A 27,991-nucleotide genomic window follows, 5' to 3' on the forward strand; every position below is an offset into this window, starting at 1 on the left:
TGCCAGGCTAGCCCAGAATTTATAAAAACTTTCATAGCAGCTTGGACGCAAATATTGTTGACATAGGGAAAGGTTCCCCTCGCATATACGTGTTAGTCGTTTCTGGCTCTAGGGGGCAGTGCTCATTTCCATTACAAAGCCGAAGACCCAGTGCTGTCTGAAGACATCTCCATGGTCATGTGGCCATTGTTGACATACCAAGCAAGAAATCCTGATAATGAAGTTATTTGAGTCAAGTTAGCTTTGGGAAATGCTAGGACCACTACTGGCACAAGGCACAATCAAAGTTTTTGATTCTGAAATTGAAGACTGAATTCTCTGAACTACAGCATTAAAAGAATGGGCCATAATCAGGTTTTATGATTAAATTTCAACTGTATTTTATAAAAAATAATTAACTTTCACAGAAGTGAAGAGATACAGGTACACAATGGCGGACACAATGGTATAAATACAGATCATTGAGAAACTGCTTGCAAGAGATTAAAAACAGACTGTACAGCACCGCATCTGAAATTGTGTGATAGCCAATGGGATTTTTACTTTTTCTACCCATAAAGTAATCCAATCCATACACAGTTAAATTTGGAACACTGCTTTTAAAAATTCACACCCTTGCCCCAAATAATTCTTCTCAATTTTCTCTTAGATGATTGCCCAAATATACTTTAACATTGAGCGAATTATTTTTTTTAAAAAATGATGATGGTAGAAAAAGACATTCATGCAGTTTTACACCACCATTCGTCTCTGATTCTAATATAAGGCAGATCATTAATTTTGTTTGTTTTTTTCTTAAAACAATGTCTTTCCCACTGAAATAAGCATTTAGTACTTTCCATGACAAAGTCACAGCAGGCTTTGTATACTGCTTAGAAAGATACCTGTACAATGAACTAGGTCATTTTTAAAAGAAAGACTTTACCATATTCAGAATACATTACATTGTAGAAAAAATCCTCCTCCATTAATTTTTACAGAGAAAGAAAAAAAAGAATTGAAAAGAAACCCAGCAGGATGCTTTTGAGTTCGGCACAATGACACTCTTTCTTGGTGGCCAAAAGTCATGTTGACATCTATGTGTCATCCTCTGTTTTAATAATGTGGAAAAGAGTGACGTTGAATAGGACCTGGTGCCCATTATTCCAGGCATAGAGAGCTCTATCTCTGGCATTGTAGTCAAGCATTGATATATGGAAATACTGATTGTGAAAAGGTATGTCTGTGTATTCATATGTGGAGGTTTTTGTCGAGTACGAATAGTAAACCTTGGCTCCGGTTAAGTGGGAATTGGTGACATACAAGGTGCCACAGATCATGAAAGACTCCCCGGCACTTCGTTTGGGGTACCCGGTGCTCCAGGTTTTCATCACTTCTAAGGTATCCTGATTCAGCTGACTGATGACAATGTTGCCTGCATTCTGATTGGTTGCGTAGACAGCCCACAAACCTATCTCGTCGGCCATCAGATCAATATCAGAGAAGCCACCCCAGGTGTAGGGATAGACGTTGTGAAAGCCAGCATACTCCAGGCTACGCTGAGCAAGCACCTGCCCAGTATCAAAACTATACTTGATGATGATGTTGCTCTGATATTTGTTGAAATAGAGAGACCCATTGTAGACGACATGATTAGTTCCTGCCCATTTGAAAGGGAGGTTGTATGTCCTGGACTCTGCACCGCTGACAAAATCTGCTATGGATTTGTATTCACGGACAATTTTGTTGTTGGTATAACTGTCCATATACCAGACCTGAAAGTGAGAAGAAAACACGTACTTTGGTAAATCAAATCAATACACTATTTTAAAATACATATATTACCCATCTCCCTGCCACCCATATTTTGACTTACTTCCAATAGCAAAAGAAAGCCACATGTTCAAGAATGGATGCAAAAAGTTACCAAATGTTGTTCAAGAAGGGTTGCAAAAAAGAATAGATTTGCCCCTCCATAAATATGAAAACAATGGGTTAACATTCAGGATTTTAATGCTGCAACATCATCTAGGCTACAACTCCATTTGCTTTATTCATTTTGCGGTAAGCCTGACCTTTTGTTTAAATAATATGAAAGTTGTAAATTCCTCTCTTTGTGTTATGTAAACCTACCAAGAAGATACCTTACACCAGGACTGTCAAACTCCCAGCCTGCGGGCTGGATGCGTCATGCGTTGGCCACGCCGAAGCCCGGTTTAGCGAAGAAGGGAAAAGTCCCAATACGTCACGTGACGCCGCTGTGACAACGTGAGTTTGACACCCCGCCTTACACAAGTCATTTAGCTGTTTAGTAGCAATAATGGTAGGCACAGTGTTTTAAATAAACAGGTTGAACTGGAAGAATACTTCTCTTCCATAGTGAATCTGGGTTGTGAGTGCCAAAAAAAGTAGAATAATGTATACATATATCGTCATCATCACCATTACCATTTTAGCCATTGTCTATCCACTGCAGGATGAAGTCCTCTTCTGCATGTTTCCAACCAATACCGGTCCTGAGCTTTCTTTTGCCAATTGGGCCCCCAATACACACACACACACACACACACACACACACACACACACACACACACACAAATCATCCATCCATCCTCAAACATTTGCTGGAGTTCTAAGGTTTGGAGCAGTGAAAAAAAATGTAAAATGCTAAAGTAAGTTCTCTTTGCTGAAAATGAGGTACCGTGTTTCTCCAACAATACGCCCCCCCAATAGAAAGACCCAGCATGTTTTCTAGGCATAAAATGAAATTAAGCCTCTCCCTCCAAATTTAGGCCTATTTTAAAACATGCAAAATTGGGGGGGAAGGTGGGGAACTTGCCATTAGGAGCACCCCGCGGGCAGTTACGCCTCGCCATCAGCCGCTCCTAACAGCCGATCATGGCGGAGCGTGGAGGGTTCCCTACCCCCACCAAGCGCCTTTGCTGCAGATCCGGGTCAGCAGGCAGGCGCCGTCGGCATTTCAGCTGTTTCGCAGGCCTCCGTAACTTCCATGGTTCCCACCGGTACTGGCGCATCTTTTGCCAGTGCTGTCTCCAACAACAGCGTTTGAGTCGCTCCCGCTTTCCCCCCATCCCCGTAACAACAGGAAAAAAACATTTTGAGGTACCTGGGAGCACTGTGCGCTGTGTTTTGGTTTAATCCCGAGCGGCTGGGTGGGTGTGAGAAGAGCCGAGCGAGCATCTCTGCTGCTGCTACCCTTGGTGCTCCAGCCTCGGGCTCTGCAAGTTTCCAAAAGTCCTGGTGCGCAGCCCATTCCTGCATTCCAAGTGCACCCAGGCCAAGCTGCAGCTGTCCCTCTCTCACCAGCGCTGTCTCCAACAACAGCGGCAGTGGCGGGAACTGTGGAAGTTATGGAGGGGGCTCCCCCACCCGAGAAGTGGCTGAAACGCTTCCATGGTTCCCGCCGCTGCTGCCGCTGTTGTTGGAGACAACGCTGGCGAGAGGGACAGCTGCAGCTCGGCCTGGTCGCACTTGGAATGCAGGAACGGGCTGTGCACTGGGACTTTTGGAAACCTGCAGAGCCCGAGACTAGAGCACCAAAGGTAGCAGCAGCAGAGATGCTCGCTCGGCTCTTCTTACGCCCACCCAGCCGCTCAGGATTAAACCAAAATGCAGCGTGCGGCGCTCCCTGGTACCTCAAAATGTTTTTTTTCCCTGTTGTTATGGGGACAGGGGAAAAGCGGAAGCGACTCAGATGCTGTTGTTGGAGATGGCGCTGGTGAGAGAGGCGCCAGCACTGGCAGGAACTGTGGAAGCTATGGAGGCCTGAGAAGCAGCTGAAACGCTGCCAGTGGACATCCCCACCACCCGCCCGCTGACCCGGGTTTGCAGCAAAGGTGCTTGGCGGGGTAGGGAGCCCTTCATGCTCCGCCATAATTGGCTGTTAGGAGTGGCTGGTGGTGAGGCGTAGCTGCCTGCAGGGCTCCTTAGGCGAGGGTGTGTGTGTGTGGGGAGAAATTAATTCACCCCCGAAAAGACGTCCTAGCTGTTTTTTGGGGACTCAAAAAAAAAAAAAAAAGACCCAGCCTTATTATATGAGAAACACGGTAGTAAGGACTGAACATCACAGGACGTCCATAAATGTCAGCTGAAATAGAAAATGAAGAGACAGAAACAGGGGTGGGCTTCAAAAACTTTAGCAACAGGTTCTCTGCCCAGTTGCTGGGTGGCATGGCCATGGTGGGAGTAGTCTAGTCTGCCTCCTGCACCATGGGGGGGGGGGGTTGCCTTCCCCTGGGTCCGGAGGCTTTTCTCGAGCCTCCAGGAGGGTTCCGGAGGCTCTCTGGAAGCCGGAAACTGGCCCATTTCCAGCCTTCCTGAACTTCCGACATACCCGTTTTTCACCCTCCTCGAGCCTCCACGTGCGCCCTGCACTTTCCTGGCTCCAAAACAGGCTGTGTGGGGACTCCTGGGAGGGGCGGGGTGAGAAAGCCCTGCCAGGAGCGGGATTTGGGGGGTTCTCCAAACTGCACAGAATCTTCACTAGGGGCTCTCCCGAACCCCTGTGAATCCCCAGCAGCCCACCCCTGGACTGATTGAATTCATTATGTATCATCGAGGACGTCATGACTGGCTTCTCTACTGAACAGGTCCACATCGATGAAAAGGTGAGAATATAGTGCAATGTTTTCCTGCCGATCCTACTTTAGCATTCCAAAGTTAAAATAAGGGGCCCCTCTCATCTGTCCCCCTCAATCAAGATTTCCATTTCCATTTGACATGATGATTATGGATGTGAGAACTGCACCCCATTTGCTAGACTTACAGATACCGAAAAAGATTTACTTCTTTCTGGCAATCAAGCTGCACTGGGAAGGAAAACGAGATTAGATGTACAAAGCATGCTTTGCATGCAGATGTCCTAGTTCATCTCCAGTCAAACGGATTTCTGTAACTAGCATTTGCCGGAGCCTTTGGGGAATCATCGCTAGTCAGAATAAACTTTAAGTATAGCAGACATTAAAGTTTAAGACAAGCTTATTTGCCTATTTATTTAAAACACTTTCATGCTGCCATTCATTCTATTTAGAATTTCAGGGATAATAAATCAACCAGAAGAATTCCTTCATGGCTCCCAGCAAGAGAGAATATAAGCCACCTACTCTGTTGTTTTTCTCAGATGCTAATGGATCTGTCATCCAAGCTCCAAACCGGGTTCCAGATGTCTTGACTGTAATAGGACCAGTGATTTTCATCAATTTGCCGCAGGCTGAAAATAAGAAGAAGAAAAAAAAATCACAACATATCCATCTTCCTGGTGGAAGCGGGGATGGATGAAGAAATCAGTTTTCCTTTAAAGGACCTTCCACTCGCATTTTGCCCCATACAAAGCAACAGCTTGTTCAGCTTCTCTAAGAAAGCAAAGGACTGTTTACGGGTAGTCCTTGGCTTAAGACTACAATTGAGCCCCAGATTTCCGTGGCTAAGTGAGGCAGTTGTTAAACACATTGTGCCTCATTTTATGACATTTTCCATGGTTTTTATTAAGAGTTTCACAGCGATAACTCAGGGCCAGAAAAATAAACACAGATGGCTGTTGCTTCATTTAACATCTTTATAAACATAAGTAGATTTTGCAAACCAGTTGTAGATTTCTCCAACATGGAGCAAACTCAAACAGAAACACGTTGCAAGTTCAGAGCAGAGCTCCAGTCTTCAGCAAGCAAGAAAGTTAGTTTCATCTTCAATAGACAGACTCAGAGCTCAACATAGCTTCAGAGCTGTAGAGTTTAACATATAGAGCCACGCCTAGGCTACTTCTGGTTTCAGTTTCCAAGCTATCCTCAATGACTGACTTAGTTGCTATGCCTATTCATTGGCTGACCTTGTTACCAAGCTCTATTCCAGTTCATGAATATATTGACAGTTTTTAAGCAAATCGCTGCTGTTGTTAAGTGAATGATGCAGTCATTAAGTAGGTCTGGTGTCTCCAGGGGTGGGATTCAGCCGGTTTGGGCCAGTTCAGGTGAACTGGATGTTAAATTTACATCTGGTTTCCCGAACCGGTAGTTGAATCGACAGGCTGGCCTGTCCACCCCTCCCTTCCCCTCCCCGGAGTCTTCACATGGCCCATTTTGGATTCAGATAAGTGCAGGGTCTGCACAGAGACTCGGGGTGTGTGTGTGAAAAACAGCCCTTCTGGAAGTTGTTGAAGTCCAGAAATGGGCCTGTTTCCGGCTTCTGGAGGGCCTCTGGAGCCTGGGGGAGACCATTTTCGCCCTCCCAGAGGCCCGTGGGAGGCCTCCGGACTCTGGGGAAGGAAAAAAATGGCCCTCCCCAAAGTTCCAGTAGGCCGCTCCCACCATGGCCACCCCCACCCAGCAACTGGGCAGAGAACCGGTTGTTGGGATTTTTGAATTCCACCCTTGGGCATCTCCCATTGACTTTGCTTGTTGGAAGCCAGCTGGGAAGGTTACAAATGGTGATCACATGACCCTAGGACTGTGCAACTAATCATAAATATATGCTAGTTGCAAAGCGCCCGGATTTTGATCATGTATGGAGTTTATAAGTGTGAAAACCAATTGTAGGTCACTGTTTACAGTACTGTTGTACTGTAGCTTTGAATGGTTACTAACAAATGGTTATACAATGAAGACTACCCGTATTTAAAGAACATAGGTAAACTGTGGTCTCTTTATCACCCCTTCCAGCCTACTACAATAAACTGTAAAAAAACAACAACCAGTGAGGTGTTTTTCTTCCATTTTGAGCAGGAAACACAAAATTATAATGTAAACCCTACAAAAAGCAGGTTTTTTTTTTTTTAAAAAAAATTGACCTTCCTGCAACAAAGATGCAAGGAAAATACCTATAACAGGACCCCGCAAATTCCCGGCCCATGGTCTACTACTGGGCCGTGAGCTGTTCAAAACTGTGTTTCCCAAAGTGGTGGGTGAGCGCTTGCACATCCCCACTTGTGCAAGCAGTGGGCGAGCGTGTGCTCTCCATTTGCATGAGTTGCAGTTGCCTGCCGCTTGTGCAAATGGAGCTGCGCCTGCCACTTGCGGGTAACCATCCCCTCTGTCCCTCCCGCCGGTCCACAAAGGCGGAAAGGTTGGGGTACTCTGACCTAAAGTCTTCTGCTGCTCTGCTTCTACACGTTATGCAAAGAGGAATGGAGCAGGAGGGGGAGATTTATTATGACTAGTTTTTTTAAAAAGAGGAATACATGTAAAAAGAGGGGAGCTTTGATCTTGGAATTGCAGCTGCCATCTTGTGTTTTTTTGACTCCGCCCTTGATCGCATAATCCTGACCTTTAGAATCATCCCCTGCCCCCCTGCCTTTCCTGTGCTGAATTTAGCTGTCAGTCACCAAAGGCTGTTCCAGCCTACTTTATTCACTCCTTCTGGTTGTTTATAGGCAAGCTAAATGTATGTAAAATGCTGTTTTTCCAGGAATCCTGTGGTATGATGTATTGCTAGAGATTTATTTTATTTATTTTATTTTATTTTATTTTATTTATTTTATTTTATTTTTTATTATTTTATTTTATTTTTTTATTTATGTATGTATGTCAATTGTTTACAAGATAATAGGTATAAGTAAAAACATAGTTATGAATACATGGATACATATAAGAAAAATTTAAAAAATAAAAGAAACAATAGGACAGGGAGGTAGGCATGTTGGTGCACTTATGCACTCCCCCTACAGACCTCTTAGGAAAGGGTCAATAGTAGACAGTCTAAGGTTAAAGTTTTTGGGGTTTGGGGAAGAAACCACAGAGTCAGGTAGAGTATTCCAGACATTGACTACTCTGTTGCTGAAGTCATATTTCCTGCAATCAAGTTTGGTGTGATTAACCTTTCCTATTATACTGAAACTTAGTAATGTGTTGCCTTGTTTACTGCAGTTTAATCATGTATAACTGTTTTCCCTTGCTGTTGGAAACCTTGTGCATCCTTACAAGATATAAATATTTTAAAGAAAGAAAAGAAAATGTAGGTTTATGCTCTTGTGTGGCTTTATCACACCCGAATGCATGGGTTTTCCAAGTGGAAGGCTTTTATAGCAATCTTAGTTTTTTGGCTTTATTTCCCCCCTCTTTAATTGGACACTTTAAAGATGATATACAAATAGATATAAAAAGACAAGAAAAGGGATAAACACAAATGAATAAATAAGGAATTTCAAAATATTAAGATTATGGTTTTCTATTACACCATTATTTAATAATGAATAACCTAATGTATTATTTAATTTTAAAAGATTAGAAATGGCTATTGAGCTCTAAGCCAAATATGAAATCAAGAACCATGGTCAACACACCAAAAAATCATGGAATAAGATGATGTGCCACATTAAATTCAATTTATCTTATTAAAAAGTCTGTTCTAATTTAGATATGCTGTAAAATTGAAAAATGGATGCTATGCATACTGAAACATACATTTGGGGTGTGGAATGAAGGAATGGTTTCTAGTTTGAATTGCATTCTACAGCAGATTTACTTTCAAGACACAAAGTTATGCTAAATATAGAAGATATCCTGCAATTTAGCATTTCTCCTAATCAGTGGATCAAATAATCTTTCCAGGAGAAAGCATATAATATCCTTCCAAGTTCAACAGTTAGTATATATAAAGCAAATTCTGTATACAGTATCAGAGGGAATACTGAGGGAATAGAGGTACAGTCCTCGACTTATAACCAATTCCACAGTGACTATTTGAAATTACAGTGGACCATGCAAAAGTTACTTAGGAAGTAACTGAAGTTCGGATGCCCCCCCCCAAATCACGTGATTTTATTTTGGACGCTCAGCAATTGGCCTGCATTTGCGGCCATTTCCAATGGTCATGTGACCAAGATCAGTGAAGTTTTTGGCAAAAATTGACTTTTACTTTCGGTTTTTGGCAAAAATGCCCCATAGTGACCAGATACTATTTATTTTTTGTTAATTTAATATTCAGAGTAAATGTAATGTCCTTCTTCAACTGACTTCCCCACTTTGTTGCCTATCTATTGCTGCATTCCAGTTCCGCATTCATTGTTCAACAAGTCTTATAGTCTGTCACTTGTAAGAGATCTATAACTAAAGTGAGATGACCTCTGGGCAAGCAGTTGGAAAACAGAGTTATCCCTATCAGAAACATAGCCAACCTATTGGATGTAAATGAAAATATAACACAAGCGTTACGGTTGTAGACGCATAAGAACAGAATACAGCATTAAAAATTGATTTGTCTTCATCTGAGATCTCTCAAATTAACTACAGAGATCTGGATTTTGAATCTTTTTTTTAAAGGGAATGCTATGTTTCTTGTTAATAATGTGTGACTAGTGAAATCAGTGGTGGGATTCAATTTTTTTTATTACTGGTTCTGTGGGCGTGGTTTGGTGGGCGTGGCAGGGGAAGGATACTGTAAAATCTCCAGTCAGAGGTGGTATTTGTCGGTTCTTGAACTACTCAAAATTTCCACTGCCGGTTCTCCAGAACTGGTCAAAACCTGCTGAATACCACCTCTGTTTTATATGCTTTTGTTCCTTTTTGTTCCACTCCTGGGGAAGGTTACTGCAAAATCCCCATTCCCTCCCAGCCCACTAACCTGCTTTCCAGCTCTGTTCTCCTGTGCAGGGCAACAAAAGCGGGACTCGGGAGGCAGTGAATAGATGGGGCGGGGCCAGCTAGAGGGGTATTTGTTGGTTCTCCACTACTCAAATTTCCACTACTGGTTCTCCAGAACTGGTCAAAACCTGCTGAATACCACCTCTGTTTTATATGCTTTTGTTCCTTTTTTGTTCCACTCCTGGGGGAAGGTTACTGCAAAATCCCCATTCCCTCCCCAGCCCACTAACCTGCTTTCCAGCTCTGTTCTCCTGTGCAGGGCAACAAAAGCGGGGACTCGGGAGGCAGTGAATAGATGGGGGCGGGGCCAGCTAGAGGTGGTATTTGCTGGTTCTCCGAACTACTCAAAATTTCCACTACTGGTTCTCCAGAACTGGTCAGAACCTGCTGAATACCACCTCTGAGTGAAATGTGAAAAGGCCTTGTCGGCTAACAATTGGTTGGCATGAAGTTGCCTGCTTTGGGCATTAAATAAGGCAATATTCTTCTGTTTTTCTATTTTAATTTAAATTATTGTGTGATACTGTTTGCTGCCCAGAATCAATTGGATTGAGCTGAGTAGTTATAGAAATTGAATAAGATAATTAAACAAATATTTCCCCATTCTGCTTTACATTATTGCTTTTCCCTTATTTACTCCACACATTTGACAAATTCCATTCAAAGGGAATAAAATATCCAGCTTAATTGGATTTATTTAGCAGTGAGAAATATATACATTTAGATTCATGTCCAGGATTCATTTCTGACAGCACTTTTTGCTACATTCAAATTGGATTTTTAAGAATTTCCATACAGATTGAACAAAAATAGGGCCAATTTGCCAATTGTAATTTATTACCAATTAGTTTTTAAATCTTCTGCATGTACTGCATGTGTGTGTGTATAATTATTGTTTAAAAGACACCTTTAAAATGCATTAAACTACTTTTCAAAAGAATATCTTGACATAAATACAGAGGTCTTGCTTTTACATTGCAGATGGAAGTGAAATTGGGAGACAATGAACTTTTAAAAAAATGTTTATAAATATGGCATAGTCCTGAAACATGATAAATGGATGTGTTCTTGGAAATTTGCTGCATATTTTTTAAAGCAAGGGATAGGTTGTGATTATTTTTTCATTTGCTTATACCTCATTATTTTTAGGCTTTCATGCCTAAGGCAGGACTAGAACTCATAGTCCCCTGGTTTCTAAGTTGGCGCCTTAACCACTAAACCAAACTGAACAGACTCTCAATCAGCCATTTACGTACAATGAGAGAAATACTCCAATAATTTGCCTTAAGACATCCCGTTCATTGCCAGACCATATAGGTAGGAAATAAGTTGGAACTAAATATTCCTTGAAATTAAAAATGATGTAGGCAGGAAGCAAATGTCATGGATTTGTAAGTATCTTCGCATCTCTTTCCAGAAATGTGTAGCATTGCAAAAGGGGCCCTGAGATAGGTTTGCTCTAAAAGTTTCCCTTCAAATGGCAGCCAGTGAAGCAATGTAGAAACAGACAAACTTCTAGCATGCTGGCCTTATAGCCTTGCCCTTTGAGGTCCCAAATGAGGTGGGATAGGCAGAGGAAGAGAGTGAGCTATTAACTTCGGCATTAACTCCTTTCCCAGAGTGTGCAGTTTCAGCTACAGATTCTGTGGAATTAAGTGGACTAATTGGATGCCGTGTCAGCTTTAAGTAAAGATACGACTGTCCCTGGGATGACCACAGAATAAAGTTCATCACGGCTCCTGGTTCAGTTTTTCAGCTTTGCTTTAAATCCAATGATTCTAGTTTCCTAAATAAGGTTCTGTTTAATTAATATAGTTACATTTCTCTCTTGGGCTTAGCATTAGGGTGTCTAAACCAAATTGCACAACTGGCTAGAATCACTTTATAAAGTCAGGTGGGGAGCATAATACATTTAACAACAACAACAACAACAATAATCTGCACGCAACCTTTCCAAATATGTGGAATTCAATCCCAAATCCAAAAGTGCCATCCACTTGTCATTTAAAGTCGGAAAGAGGAATAAGGGGGGTCAACAATAGGAAGCTCCATTTTGATTTTGATTATTTTATTTTATAATTTAATTTTATATTATTTTATAATATTTTATTTTATTTTACATCAAATACTTCTTTGTCCTGGTTCAGCCTACTTACTAGAGCAGTGGTCCCCAACCTTTTTTGTACCACGGACCGGTACAATCCACGGACCGATCCACGGACCGGTACCGGCATCAGTACGCACGACCAAGGCAAGGCGAGCCGAGCGACCGGCCAGCCAGCCGTCCCCTGCTTCTCCCCGCCACCTTCAACTCCTCCTTTGTACCTTCTCATGGTCGATGGGCTTTTTGGGCTCTTTCTTAATCTCCTCCTGAGTAACGCGAGACTCCACCGCCATCGGGACGGCTCTTCGTTCGAAGCCGCCCCCCCGACGAAACTAAGGTGCAAGGATTCCTTCAGCACCCAAACGCCGCTTTCCAACCAACGACTGACAAGCTCACCCGGAAGCACTTTCTCAAGCGCCGTCGAAACAAGATGGCGGCGGACAAGCAAAATAGGCAGCCCAGTACAAAATGATCCACGGACCGGTACTGGTCTGGGGCCCGGTGGTTGGGGACCACTGTACTAGAGTATGGACGTCTATATACCACTGAAAGCCCAACTGTGATCTCAGTCCCTCATGTAGCACAATCTTGGCTACTTTGGGGACTACGTGAGGCCTAATCAAGGTTGGAAACCAGGCACACAGCAAAAAAAAAATATTTTTTACTCCTGTGTCCCAAAAATCTTCATATCTAAAAACAACAACAACAATAATAATGGGTTCTTGTGTGCATTAATTTAGGGAACACATACCACCAAGTGAAAATAATGGAATATTTTGTACAAATACGCTGGCTTGTTTGTCAACTATAACGAGAGCAATATACAATGTGAGTAAAGTATGCATAGAACAATGAAGTGCTAAGTATATGGTTCAAGGTTGAACAAGGAGTAAGAGAAAGCTGTTTGTTGCCCCCATGGTTATTTGATGCATTTGTGGAAAATATATAAGGAATGTTTGTGGTAACACGAGAGACCAGTTTTGCCCTCTAGCAGGTGACTGAGAAATGTGTGAATGCAGGAATGAAACTTTATTGCATAAAGAACACAATAATAGGTTTAAATAATGTAATGGTTTGCATAAATATGAAGTTGAAAGTAGCTTGTTGGCTGTGATACAACCGTAGCTGTCTGTAGAAGAAGTAAAGCATATGAAAAATCATGGAATATTACACACACACACACACACACACACACACACATTTATATTTAGTATGTCATATTATACTATATTATGTTATTACATTATATTATCAAATAGTTCAGAATGAGCATGAAGTAAGGCAAATATGTTTGTTATCTATCCCCTGTTTAACATATTTATGGGAAAATGAATATAAAATTATTATGGTGACATTAGAAGCCTGCTCTTTGAGGATCTCTATGTATATGCACATATAGATGACACCATGCTACTAAATGAGAACTTAAATGATTTGTAGAAATATATATAAATGATTAAAAAACTAGAACAGAGAACAAAATTAGTACATGTTATAATTAAAAATGGGAAAAAAATGAATGGAACAATTTTAATACATCCAAATGTGGGTAGAAATGTAGAGTAGTTATATATGGTCTGCTTCAAGGAATAAATGTTTTCCAAAGAAGCATTCTGCCTACTTTGTTATGGAAATAAGTGCTGTGTATGTCCAAAGAAATAAGAAAAACAATTTGAAGACAGTAGGAGTGAGATTATGGAAAAGTATGCATTGCAAAAAAAGAGGAAATATGTCCAAAATAAATGAGTACTGATCAGATATTGACTGACTGCAGAAATTAATAATCTGTTATCAAAGCAGTTAAATGATATGGGTTGTTTACATAAAATGAATGAAACTGAAACTGAAAATCAACTGCATGAATGAAAAAGTGAAGAAGTTAAGAATGTTAATTTAAACTACTTTGACCTATTGTTATTCTTTTTTTTCTTATCGAGACTTGAGATAAGAATTTTTTCAAACTCTTTTTCTGCACTCTGAATAATGTGGCATGTTTCAAGTAGAACAATGCACCTGTGCCTGTGAAAAATGATGATCATTAGCATCACATTAGAAAGCCAACTTCAAAAATCCATACAGCAAACCTAAAGGAAGATCCTTTAAAATGGCATTATTAGAGTGCCAGTTTTCACGGAGCAAGCTCATAGGATAATCACGTTTGGCATACTGTCTAAATTGACAGTATGTGCTTAGCTAACCCGTGAACCTGATGAATGGATGTGGACAGGCTTGCTGTGATTATGGTTTGTTTGGGTCCCTGTCTGATATCCATCTGATAGATCTTTCTAAGCAAGTCTGAGTTTGTACTGATGTTTGGTTAAAAAAGAAAGAGGCTGTAGCAGTCACAGTTCAGCACATAAGGGAAGAATAAGCTTCATTAAACCAACAAAGGAGTCAACAGGGTCTGACAGAAGAAGTATCTCACCACAAGAAAAAGACTCAGGAATAAACCCAGAGGAAGACAATAATAATGAAAAACTAGACACATGCGAGACATTATTTTTCATGTCTCATAGAAGAAACCGCCTCTGAATCTCCAGAACAGTTGCATCAATAAATCTTAACTTCAGCAAGAAATTGACAAGATATGTCATTAAAGTCTGATTACTAAGTTAATTAAAATATGAGCTGGATGGTGTGGTAATGAACTGGTTAGATAGCCAGCTTAAGAACCAGACTAGAAAAACTGTAATTTATTTATTAAATTTATTGGCTGTCATTTTACCATAGGGTAACTCTGATCAATAATTGGAGGTAAAAATCAGCGAGGCATCAAAAGATTGAGTCCTGTAGCCTTCAATATTTTTTATAACAACCTGGATGAAAAGCTGAAAGGAATGCTGAGTAGATTTGAGGTGACATAAATAGGGATAGCTAATCACCTAAAATAAAACAATTAAAGGAAGCTTTGCTTGACTGGAAAGCACTTCCATATGAACTCACCCAAGTTGGACAGGACTAAATGGTTAAAAAGAAACAAACAAAATTATCTAAAATGCAGAAATAAAATTCAAAACAATTTGTGGTAGATTAGAAAATAACAGTCTGAAGTTTAACGAAAATACCTTGAAAAATATAATTGTGCTCAAATCCACTTAGAGTTAGAGTTAGTCTCCATGAATTCAGAGAGGAAAATGGACACATTGCCATTTGGAGCACCTGGGTATGCTTAGCAGGGCACTGACTTTTCTAGCCTGCCTTAACTACATATCCTGCTAAAATACCTTGGAAAATCCATCGGGGAACAAATCCATTTAGGGTTAAAGTTAGGTCTTGATGAATTTGGAGAGCAAAATGGACATCACCAATGAATTTGGAATGCACTGGTATGCTTAGGAGTGCGGTGACTTTTCGAGCCTGCCTTATCTGTTTTGTAGTAAAATACATGGGAAAATCCCATTGGGGGGCAAATGCATTTAGAGTTCAGGTTAGGTCTCCATATATTCAGACTGCAACATGGAGATCTCCAACGGATTCCCAGCACATGGGTATGCTTAGGATGGCGATGACTTTTCAAGCCTCCCTGCCTGTGGAACATCATCCCAGCATAAATAAGATTGATCCTTCTTTGACACTCTTTCAAAAAGCCCTGAAGGGATGGCCCTGGAGACCCCAGGGTGATTTGCAGGGGTGGGATCCGTCGGGGTTAACTACCAGTTCGGTGATTTACGAGGTTCAGCGATTTACGATGTGTTTCCTTGCATGCTGCGCTCGCGCGCCTGTAAATCGTCATCAGCACGCTGCATGCAGGGAAGCAGCCATTCAAAAAGCACTTTTTTCCTGCTTTTTAAACTGCAGCTTTGCCTCGCACGGCAGCTGAAGTTGAAAAAACAGGAAATAAAGGTCAGGTAAGAGCCCGGGCGGGTGGGCAAAAAACATCAGCAGACATAGAACCGGTTCTATGTCTGCTGCTCTTCAGAGCTACCGGTTCTACAGAGGTGGACAGAACTGGTAGAAACCCACCCCTGGTGATATGGAACCCATCAAATGGTTGGTTTTACTGTTGTCGCCAGGGAGGATGTGGGCTTCTGGTATTTTGTATTGTGGTTTTATTTCTGTATGTCACCTGGAATAACTGGGAGTAGTTGGGCAACCTCATAATTCTTAAATAATGAATGAATAAATAATACATAAATTATAAGCAAGTACAATAAATTTGCCTTTATCTGAAATAGCCTGTGTTTTTGAATTACTGTATTGAGGAAATGCCACTGAGGAGAGATCTGGTCTCACTAAGGATGACAATGATGTCTCAGTTCTTCTAGAAGACTGCTAAACTGCTGTCTCTAGTGCTTCCAGAAGTAATGTACAACAAAACTATCACCTTCTGAGATGAACTGCAAACGTTAGAAACTAAGAATGTGTTCTGGCATTTACTGATAATGCACCTTTGCAGTTTCTAATAAGCGCCTCTCGCCACTATTTTTATAGTCAAGGACTGTCAGTGAGACAAATGTCTCCACTGCCTCTGTCCATTAGGGATATAATTTGGGATGTGAAGTGACCTGATTGCCAAATACATTTCCTGCAGCAGTGGAGATGGTTGGCAGGCGTTCACAGGGGTTATGTCTGAGCTTTGGGATCAGTTTAAGTGCCAACTTAGTCTCAAAGCACATAGCAGATCTGTGTTTTATTCTCCAGCTAAAGAAGGAAAAGTCCTGCACACATTTCTACCAGACAGTGCAAGAATATCGAAGGAAGTAACTGATCCCATCTGTTGTTCCTGTCTCATTGCGATCTGTCTAGATATGAGTGGCTATCTGACCATCACAAAGAAGAGCATCAGAAGAATGAACTTCGATGCTTAATTTTTCAAAGGCTCATACAGCGTTGTCTGGTTTCAATTTCTGGGTGCAACATTTTCACCCAGAATAACTATCACATGCCATTACACACCCAGAGACAAATCCTGCTTGCATTTTTTAAAAAATATGTAGACATGCCTTAGATCACATACATCTTATTCCATCAATTCTGCGTAATTTATACCCTATAAATTCCTTCAGGGAAAGTTTCATCATTCCTAATAGAATGCCATGAACGAAACTCTTAAACCTCAGTCGCTTTTGTATATTTTTCATCAATGAAATGGCACACGATTAAGTATTTCTAGTGACGACAAGAGACTCTCAAAAGGAAATACCACATGCATAGATTATTACCCTTTCCGTTCATTTAACTATAATCCTTAATCTACATCTGGTTTCAGATATGTCAAGGGTGTATTATTGAAAAGATAACTAAAACTAAAGGTCCTACTCAATAAATTTCCAATTTACTACCTTATCTTTAGGAAAAAAACATGAAGGGGAAAATATTACAGTATAAAGTTTCTGTATTGGTATCCAGAGTTTACGATTCAGTTTAACATTCAGAATTCTGTAAAGCAGTGGTCCCCAACCTGCTAGTTTCCCTTACTGATTAAAGGTACTGTTCATGATTTTGTTGCCAGAACTGAAGGATGAAGGTTTTTGAGTTCCCCTTTGTCCAACTGTTTTCTATCCAGTTACTTCAGATTATTTACTTTCCGCGGCCGTGGTTGGGGACCCCTGAGGATTTAATGTTAAGCTAATATTTTCACTCCATTAAGTTACTTTTCACTATTTATTTAGAACTAAGGATGAAGGTTTTAAGTTCAACTTTGTCACGTTCTCTAGTTACTTCGGATATATTCTGATGTTCCTTTTTGGAGCAACTCTTAATTTAAGTAATATTTTCATCCATTATTTTTTCACCCTTAAGCTAATATTGGGTAATCAACTACATTCTCTAGTGTACCGGATATATTCTGTGTTCAGAAATGGGCAACCTCTGTAAATAAGAAAAAAAAAAAAGCCACTCTTTCAAAGCTAATATTGGGCAAGTGAGAATGAGGATGGTTTAGGGGGATGCCCTTAATGCATGCTTATTTGGAAATAGTTCAGGGATACTTGCTTATAGTTAAAGATGTCTGACATTAGAAAAATGATCAATACAATGAATACTGTGTGCATTTGGAGGAGATATTTTGTGGTCCATAGTACTGTAGACAATTGTCACTGATTAAATTTATTTTGTGTGCTTATACATTAACAAAATAACTAGTTTGTTTTCTCAGAAGGGCAATTTGACCTGGAATTACGTTGGGAGTGGGGAATGGAAAGAACTGCTGGCAAAGCATCACTGAATCTATCATCTAGCTGTTTGATTATGTCAAGTGCAATCTATTTGTTTAGGGTTATACTAGAATGGTGTTAATTAAGTCAAGCTGTTGCATGTGTCCTTCTGATCTCATGGATGTGTTTGTGGAACCGAGGGTGGTAAAGCTAAGGATGTATTGCATAGACTTCTGTATTAAAGACAGATATTTTTTTTGCACAAATGTGGAAAGGACCTAATATCCCCCAAACGAGTTAATTATACACAAAATACTGGAATGTGTGGAAATGGATATGCTTACATTAGAAATGAAAGAGAAGGAGAACTCCGAATATTATGCAATATGGCATAAATGGTATGAACGGTTAGAGAATAGATAGAAAAAGTAAGAAGATTAGATTAATGTAACTAATTTAAGAGGCCTTAAGAGAGATAGACACATAGAATATAAGGTATATAAGTTAGAAATAAATACAGATAGATAGAATAGATATGTGTTGATGTATATAAAGAAAAGATGTATATAATAAGATTTATACGATATATATATTTGTCGATGCCAATGCACTGTTAAAAATATGAATGAGATTTGTATTTGTGGAAAATATAATAAAAATCTATTTTAAAAAATAAAGACAGATGTTTCTCCTTCATGGTATCTGAACCAATGGAATGATCCACTAGTATCTTGAAGATCTGGTAGAGCATGAATACCACCCGTTTGGCAGACATTCATCTCTGACAAAATTGATCACTTTCAAAGAGCTTCCAATGTTTCAGTCATTTTTTTAATATTTATAGTTCACTTGTTTAACTATATCGTATAGGAAGCCATAAATTCACTGACCTTTTGTTTAATTTCTTCCATGCCTATACCACCTTGTCATTCCCTCTCACTCCTCCATTCAAAATAAATCTTCCCTAAAGGCAAATGTGTTTTTTTTTTAAATCAGTCTAATTTAAAGCCCTGGGATTTTCCTAATAAAATTAACCAGATCTGATCCTGCTTAATTTTTTTCTCCCAAGTCATTTAGATGCAGCTATCTGTACCTTTGGAATCCAAGCTTGGTATCTTTGAACATATAAAACAAAATCAGAAAAAGACAAAGTATAAATAATCTAGTGCTCTTTAGTGGCCATGGCCAGCAACTTTGGAAGAGCTTCAAGGCTCTTCCAAAGCTGCTGGTGATACTGTATCCCAATTGTAAAAAGAAAAATTTAAATGTACAATAAGCAATCACATTAACTGTATTTAGGTAATTAAAACCTAATTACATTCCAATTATAGTTTTTGGCTCAGCCCTGTCTGTAGCATGTCATTCAAACACCAAGGGTAGCTCTGTTCAGAAAAGATAGTGCATGCCTGATCTAGCTTATGCATTATGAAGCATCACTGTCTAAGGCCACAGTGAACTGCAATAGTCTACATTTTCCAAAATTACCTTTGTAGGTAATTACCATTGCTTAACTGATATTGGTCAGAAGAGATAGCTCTAATTAGTTTTACTAAATCCAGCATTAGATATAGCTCCTCACTTAGTAACTAACACAACTATGATTTGTGGAAAGCCAACATAATTTGACATATGTTTACAGAGGCCAAATGGAATGTAACTCAGATTAGCGAGATGGTCCACTGACTGCCAATTTGATTCAATCTCATAGTTGCCGGAGGATAGAGGTTTCAGAACAAAGTCAAAAAAAGAAGGAATATCATTGTTACAGGTCCCATCTATGAAGGAGTGATATCTGATGTGACACAGAAAGAAGCCCTTTCTACTGTGGCACCCACTCTTCAGAACATCGTTCTCCCAGAGCTTAGATTGGCCTCAACTAGCCTTTAGGGAAGTCCTCAATATATGGCTTTGGCATTGTGCTTGGAGGTCAGACAGTAGTGGAGATCTTCTTCAGAAGTTATATACTGAATTTGATGTAGTGACTTATTGGGCTGCTGATTTTTTTTTTTTCCAATGTGGTTTTTATTGATAGTTTTGCAGGTCGATTTAGCTTGTTTTCATTGTTTTTAAATTGACATGATCTGCTCAAAATGACTTAGATAAGACGGGTGGCCATACAAATATAATAAATAACATATAATATATACTCAAAGGACACGGGGGCATGAAAGAGTTCCAGGCAAAGCAGATGTGAAGAAAGGAATGAGGAACGGAAGTGTGAACTTACTCAGTTTTTTCATGCAATCTCGAAGCCTGGTTTCCAAGCTGAGGACTCGTTGATGTAGCTCCTCATAATCGTAAGCGCCAATTTCCTCTTGGATTCCAGTAAGTACTGAAGACAGGTTTCTAATCTCCTCTTTGAACTGGGTGATTAACTTGGCATCCGTCTTGTACTGCTCCAGAACTGGTATCAGTGGTAGAAGATCATCCATCTTTTCCTTCAATTCCTGTGAAAAAGCAGTCGAGTGTGCATTAGGGAAGTGTAAAAAGTGTCTTGTCCTCTAAATTCCTTAATGAGATGCTGTTAGGCTTATTTTCAAATCTACTCTTTTGATTTTTATTGATCTTGGTATAAAAACGATGATTACCGTCCTGTGAGACAGTTAGGGAGCTAAGAACAAATGACTTCAAGCTTGGAGTAGTAGAACATATGAAGTACTCAATTTTTATCTTACTTAAAAGAAATCATTTTCTTTTAAGTCAAGCCTTTTCCGCTACTATAAGATCCAAAGCATTTTAAGGACAACTTGCCTGATCAGAACAGACCTTTTTGCCTGCTTAATAATTGGCACTTATCCATATATTTGTATTATACTACTATGCCTTTTCTCACATGACTGACTACTTATGCCAGCGTTTATTCTTGAACTAGATTGCAATGGTCATTCTACCAAAGTAAGACAAAAGATAGAAGAACTGCATCTTTAAACAGCTCACAAGACTATTTCAATGAGAAAAAGCTTTGCAATCAAGCATGTGGCTTGGTTTACTAATATTTTGATTTTTCAATTTTCTGGATTAATTCCTACTTCTCAACTGCCATTAAAAGTAAGTCTTCAAAGTACCCCCTAGCTATTTTGCTGGTACTTTATAATTTGGGGTGTGTTTGTGTGTGGTGGCATTAAAAACCGGCACTTAATGAGTTTCATCAATCATTTTGAAAGGCTTTTGAGAAGTGCTTCAGGAATAGTCACACTGTTCTGTTTTCCGCTCGGTGTAACTAATTCCTGTCAGCTTCAGCTGCTGTTGTGCTTTTTGAAATTGTATTTGGAATTGAGTTGCTAGAGAATGAGTGTGTTATGAATCTCAGTCTCGGTGCTTTTAGATCTGTCAATGACACTGCTTGCAGTACTCATTTGATGGGTGCAAAATTAGCATTCATTAGAAGGACCGCTTTGGGATTACTGAATGAAATCCCTTTATCACCGTTAAGATCTATGGAGGCTTTTATGAATAGCATTTATAATTAAAACAGCATCTCTGTGCTGTTGTTATAGTTACATTTTAAGGGAGTAGAAATTGGAAGGGATTTCCACAACAGGGTATATCAGAAGCATGGAAAGTAGCAGCTAAACACTTTGAATGGGTTAGTGTTAATGATCTGAGGAGCACTTGAACATTCTTGTTTAGGATAGTTGCTGAGAGAGCTGAGATACACCTGAAAGAGCAAAACTATAATACGAAATTAGGTAAAGCTAGCAAAACACACTCTCTCACCTATTATGTTCAATGTTATCTTTATTTCATGTAAAGCTTCTGCTGAGGGAAAAGAGTACACATACAATTTTCAACAGAATCTAAAATAAAACATAGAAATCATGTTTTTGGGGGGAGGATGGGGAGAAGAAAGAAATTCCTCCTTTGGCATCCAAATATTTAGAGAGAAATGGAATAGTTAAATGGACAGAAGTTGTGATTTTATGATGGAAGGCCCACCCCTTTTTCATATGCCTACTGTTTTTACTTTTTTTGCCTTCCTTGTGGTTGCCCCTGAAACGAAAAAGGATATGGGCTACAAAGATCAAAACCCACCATGAGTAACAGATTCATTTTTGCTCACAACACTTGGCATGATGAGGCAGCTACCAGAAATAGGGAACCTGCAGTGAGAGCTGAATTCTATCTAATGTGATCTCTGTTACAATTCCTTCAGTAAAAATACACAACATTTTTTTGTGCTGAGGGCAATATTTGGTTGTTGACTAGCAAACCTGAGTCTGCACAATGAACAAGGTTGAGATAAAGATGTGAGCAAAATCAGAACAAAAAAAAACCAAAGCTAGATATGAAAAAACCCAAGCTGAATTCACTTTTAAATTCAATTAACTAAGTCCAGTTAATAATACTTCATATATACCTGATAATTTGACCATGTTAAAAGTTATCGCTCGATGATAATATTTAGAAGGGTTTGGGTATGGGCAGACAAGATTTTGTGGGCTAGATGTGGCTATCCACCATGAAAACACTCTAAACTATTCTATCATTATGCCTGTGTTAGTCCATCACAGGCATTTAAATTGTTATTATCAATCCATGAGCTTTGGTTTATAGTTCAAAAGGGCAGCTTGTATTTTGCCTCTCCAGAAAAATGGTGGCTATTGCCCCCAAAAAGAGAAACACAGCCAAAAACCAGTTATTAAAGCAGTTAATTTGGTGAGCTGATCTTCTCTTTTCTGCAGGAATAAGCACCCAAGCATTGGCTACAGGATATATGTGATGTTAGGTACCTCTTTGTATTAAAGACTGACATCTCTTGCCTGTACATACTTTCACCTAACGAAAAGTGACTTTTATGAAAGAAGCTACTGTATTCTACAGAAATTGTCATGGTGGAGAAAGGAAGAAGGGGAAGGTGGGAAGTTTTCAGCTATTGACTTTCTGCTTCCATATCCTTGCCATCAAATCATACAGCATGTTGAAGGATGGTGATTTCTCTTGTTTTGCCCTTATTTCTATGTGGTTTAGTCTCATTTTTCCAGTCTGCGGCTGTACAATGTCATGTGAACACATATATAAACTGGACGGAAACCTACTGGCACTAGCCTAATTCAAAAACTCTGGAGGCACCATTATTTTCATGGCATCATGTCCAATAAGGATAATAGAAAGCTTTACGAGAGGAAAAAAAATGACAATCACTTTTTGTCAGAGTATATTCATAGAGTATGGTAACAAGGCCAGCCAATGAATAGGTATAGCAACTAAGTCAGCCAATGAGGACTGTTTTGGAAACTGAAACTAGAAGTAGCCTAGGCTGGAAACTGAAACTAAAAGTAGCTTAAGCGTGGCTCTATGTTCAGCTCTGCAGCTCTGAAGCTATGTTGAGCTCTGAGTCTGTCTATTGAAAATGAAACTGCTTCTCTCCTCTGCTGTATATAATGCTTGCCTGCTGAACTAAAGTGAAACCAATGCCTGTTTCTGAGCTGCTGAGTTGCTGCTGAAGCTCTGAACTTGTAACATGTCTACTTCTGTCTGAGTTTGCTCCATGTTGGAGAAATCTACAATCTACAAAATCTACTTATTATATTTACAAAGACATTAAATGAAGCATCAGCCATCTGTGTTTATTTTTCTGGCGCTGAATTAACATTGCAAAACTCTCAACACTTTTAGCTCAGATTCAGTAAACAGCTGCAGTGATGTGGGAAAAGGCATCAGTATTCCTTACAAAACTCCTTTCCCTTTCCATCTTCAAGGAACTCCTCCTGAAAGTCCTAGAAGCTTTTTTCACTGAAAATTTTATCATTGTCTCTTGCCAAAGAATGTATATTCCATCCAAGGTCATGAGTTCCATTTTTCCAAATTGTGTTCTAATTCTGAGGAGGAGATTAAATCAGATTAACTTCAGAATTGCCCATATTGTATAGAACTCTTTTCAAGACCCCTAAATTACTTAAATGGCTTTTGCCCACTTTTAAAAGAAGCAGATATTGTAAAATTGGTATTGTACTCCCTGAAGAGATTTACCTTATGAGGGTTGTTAACATTGTATCATATCGCACATTGATAGTGGTGACTGTGTTAAAAGCACATTTAAATTAATTATATTTACCTCTTTACCTTAATAAAATCTATTTTCTAAAATTCATTTGGGAAACATTAGGATCAGTGGGGAGTCCATAGGTAAAGCTGAAGTGGATGTATTTCATACACCTAATTTAGAAAGACTGAAATTGCAGTGCTAAATTACAAGCAGAAATGTTATTATAATGAATGCATTAGAGGAAACTGAGCTCCCTTTGCAACTTCTAATTTTATACTCATGAGAAAAAAAAAATCCATTTACTTCAGCTGCCCAGAAATTTTGAGCAAGAATGGTTTGGAAAAGACGAATTGGGACGAAGCGTTTTATTAGAGAGAGTATCATAAACTCAGCCCTTTGCAAATGGACATTAAATTCTCTTTCTGTTCTAGAGAACTTAATTTATGAATGCAGTTCCACCACTACATAAGTCAATGAATTTTTCCCCCAGCGTTGACTTCAATATGCTCACAGGATTTTTGTACAGATAAAAGGCAAGATTTGTAGATTTTTATCTAATTCTCAGACTGTTCTTTCTGGAATAAGTCTAGGGTATCTCCATACAGTAAATGTGTTTAATCTTATATCTTTAAAAAAAAACCAAACAAACATGAAAGATATGGACCTATTCCTATAGATATTATCCTTGGGTTATAATGGCAACTGGGACCAGAATTTCAACTGCTAAGCAATGGGATTTTTAAAGTGAGATATTATGTGACTGCATCCCTCAGTCCAATTTGCCATTATAAGCCCAGGACAACCTGGATTGTTAAATGGAAAGAAGTGGGAGCCTTAGCAAGCAGGCCAGTGAGTATTAGGTGCCACAGGTAGGCACCGTGGAGTGCAGGCAAATATGTTGGTGCTGTGGGAAAGCGCTAGGGAATGTGGGTGGATGAAAAAGTGGTGGGAACAGGAACAACTTCTGACTTCCTTCCAGCTTCCCCAATGACTTTGCTTGTGGAAAGCTGTCAGAGAATATAGGAAATCGCAATTATGTGACTATGGCTCATGTGATGTCATAAGACAGGTGATCATGTGACCGCAGGTATGCTATGATGGCTGAAACTCCAAAGTCTAGTTGTTTGTCACCTTCATTTAATACTGTCATAATTTTGAATACTTGCTGAATGAGTGGTTATAACCTGTGGATTACCTGTATCTGTCTTTCTTTATAGACTTCAGTAAAGCATATGAATTAGGGTGAATGCAAAACCCTAGAAACTGCAAATAGAATTCCCAACCCTCACTTACGAGTAAGTTCCTTTAAGTGGAAACTTTGGAACATTGTGAATCATTTCTTTCCATGTTTCTTACCACCTGAACATAGTTGCCATTTATGAGATAAGCTAACCAATGGACTATCTTCCTATCTCTTGATGTCTAATTTTTACTTCCACTATTCTTCTACCCTCCTCACAATCTCTCACAACTTCAATTGTACCAGGATTTTCAAAAATCTACAGAATATTTGATGACATATCCACACTTCAATAAATGTACATAATGTATTTCCTTTCAGAAAACAGACCCTGAGATTGCACTAAGTATCATCCAAATTGGGGGAAATTACCTCAAACTACAGAGGGAGAACTTTGTTCAGCAATTTGAAAAATTTGCAGGCAATAGTTGTTAATTGGATTCCACCCTTCAGGTCCCAATGGATGAATTCTTAACTGTATGAATATTAGGGCCCATGATGGTTAAGAATTCTTCTAGTCTATAAGGAATTGCATGCAAATGAGTGAAGGTCATCCATGTACTTTAGTGAGTAAACCGCCATAGAAGGACTGGGGTGCTTTATCAGGGGTGGGATTCTACCGGTTCTGTCCACCTCTGTAGAACCGGTTGCTCCGAAGAGCAGCAGACATAGAACCGGTTCTATATCTGCTGCTGTTGTGGCCCACCCGCCCTCCCGGGCTCTTATCTGACCTTTATATCCTGCTTTTTCAACTGCAGCTGCTTTGTGCGACACAGCTGCAGTTGAAAAAGCAGGAAAAAAGGGCTTTTCCAACCGTTGCGCACTTGCACGCTGTGCTGCTCAGCTGTCCGGGCAGCTCAGCAGGTTGTAAATTGCGCATGCGCACGCAACGCTAATAGACAGAACCGGTAGTTATCCCAGTCGGATCCCATCCCTGTGCTTTACTCTTCCTTATTTAGTATAGAAACCAAGCAGACTGGTTTCCACTCCACCCTCAGCCCACAATTTAGTGAGCTCCTGGAGGTGAAGTGGAGGCTCTTGTCTCTGGTTGGAAATTTTTGCCTCCTGTTCTCCAGGTGCCAGTAGAGGGACTGCTGTTCTCCAGTCTTCTAACCCTGCTGAAAAGAACTGCTGATTTGCTGCTGAACTGGCCTTGTTATTAACCTGTCATGAGATGCGAAGTTGGCTAAACATGGCTGGTTTCAAAAAAGAGTTGGATCAACTCATGAAAGTCTTGGCAATCAACGGCTATTAGCCTTGAGGGCAGCATGACTGCCTCTTGAAGGCCATTTGGTAAGAGACTGATTGGCTTCTCTGTCCAGCTGGTTGGCCACTGCAAGAAAAGACTGCTGGATTAGATAGGCCAGGAGTCTAATGCAATAGGGCCATATTTATGCTCTTATTTACGAGACAAGTTGGTACCAGAATATCCTTTTCCTATTGGCTACTACAACCAATCAGAAAAACAATGCTTTTGATTGTACCAATAAAGGAGAGTATTTGTAGTATTTGCAGGGTTGAAATGAGGGGTCCTTGGTGCTCCCTGAACTTGGTTGTTTTCTTGCAGACGTTTCATTATCCAAAACTAGATAACATTAGTGCTAGTGTGCATCATAGTGCTAGCACTCATTATGTTACCTAGCAGGGGTGAGATTCAAAAATTTTCCCCACTAACTCTGTGGGCCTGGTGGGACTCAGTCTCTAAAAGGAAGAAGGTGGGCAGGTGTAGGCAGGGCCAACTAATTCCAATCGTCCCCACCACCTCTCTGGACCGATTCCAATCGTCCCTACCACCTCTCCGAACCGATTTAAATTGTCTACCATCTCTCCTGAGGTTGTGCGAGGTGGTTGAGTTTTACCGGTTACCTAGGTTGGATAATGAAACAAGTGCAAGAAAACAATCAAGCTCCGAGAGCACCAAGGACTCCTCGCTTTCTATTGCGGTACTCCAAAAAGCAAAATATCCACTGATCTTTATACAGCTTTGGAACACAGGTGTCAATTGCACTTTAACTTTGGACTTCAACTCCCAGAACGAATTCTGGGAGTTGAAGTCCCTAAATGATGACTTTTGACGTTGGAAGCTTTTTGAAAACTTTCTGAAAAGAAAGATGAAATGCGTACTTTGTTCAAATTGATAGAATCGTACTTACATAATCAGAAAAGAAGGGAACACACCAATAAATAAAAATAAATAATAAGCACGTGGGGCTGCGGCTGTGTTATTACAGCCATGTTTGCATTTTAGTACTATATTTAAGGTATTTACAGTATTGTGTACTCCACGTGGGAATCTTCTCTATGTCAGGGAATACAGAAATAGCTTAAGTATCTGGGATAGAGAATTAAAGGATGGTTTGACTCTGTAACAGAGCTATCAACATCAAAAAGGAGTTGGATTTTTTTAAAATGGAACAAATATGTAAGACGGTGAATAGACATCCATTTGAAAACAAGGTTGCCTGTAACACCTGCCTAACCCAAAAGACAAATTAGCGAGGCCCTTTGCCATTTCAGAATGGAAAGGAAAACTATATTAAGGGATATGAAAGAACAAGGAATGTCACTTTATGTCACTTTACAGAATCTGAAGAAATAATACCACCTCTCATTGAAAATTTTGTAGAGTCAGTCTGCATGCTTCAATGGCTGGAGCATGTCTCCGCTCTGCAATATTCACATTGACAGTCCTAGGACTTTATCTACAGTAGTTTAAAAAGGTCAATGAGAGCTGAACCAGAGAAAGTGATAGGAATGAATGAATTCACTGCATTTTAACGGCATCAATAAATGTGGAGCTGTTACGCAATGGACCGGAACACTTAGACATGCAAAGCCTGTTTTCTCTTCATTCCTTTGTCTCAATGCATGAAATACATGGCCTGAATTCTTGCAAATTGCTGCTCTGAAAGGAAGCAGACAGTCCATTACACTGACCTTTTAAATTACTCAATCGCCTTGCCACCCTGCAATCCTTTTCAAAATGCCAGTTGA

General features: G+C 39.9%; 1 protein-coding gene across 2 annotated transcripts in view; it reads right to left on the reverse strand.

Moving 5' to 3' along the window:
• Positions 1 to 355: 355 nt before the first annotated feature.
• OLFM3 (olfactomedin 3) overlaps positions 356 to 27,991 on the reverse strand; it is a 222,430-nt gene continuing 194,794 nt past the window's right edge. For both annotated transcript variants that reach the window (XM_087960744.1, XM_026671712.2), the window contains exons 4-6: positions 19,999 to 20,218; positions 5,103 to 5,209; positions 356 to 1,754 (exon numbers count right to left, since the gene is read on the reverse strand). In XM_087960744.1, the coding sequence (XP_087816870.1) occupies positions 1,077 to 1,754; positions 5,103 to 5,209; positions 19,999 to 20,218 (1,005 nt within the window). In that variant the 3' untranslated portion in view covers positions 356 to 1,076. The remainder of the gene's footprint in view (positions 1,755 to 5,102; positions 5,210 to 19,998; positions 20,219 to 27,991) is intronic.

Source organism: Notechis scutatus, chromosome 3, assembly GCF_049901735.1.
Source record: "Notechis scutatus isolate UNSWTSFEM ecotype Mainland chromosome 3, rNotScu1.2, whole genome shotgun sequence".
NCBI classification, from domain to species: Eukaryota; Metazoa; Chordata; class Lepidosauria; order Squamata; family Elapidae; genus Notechis; species Notechis scutatus.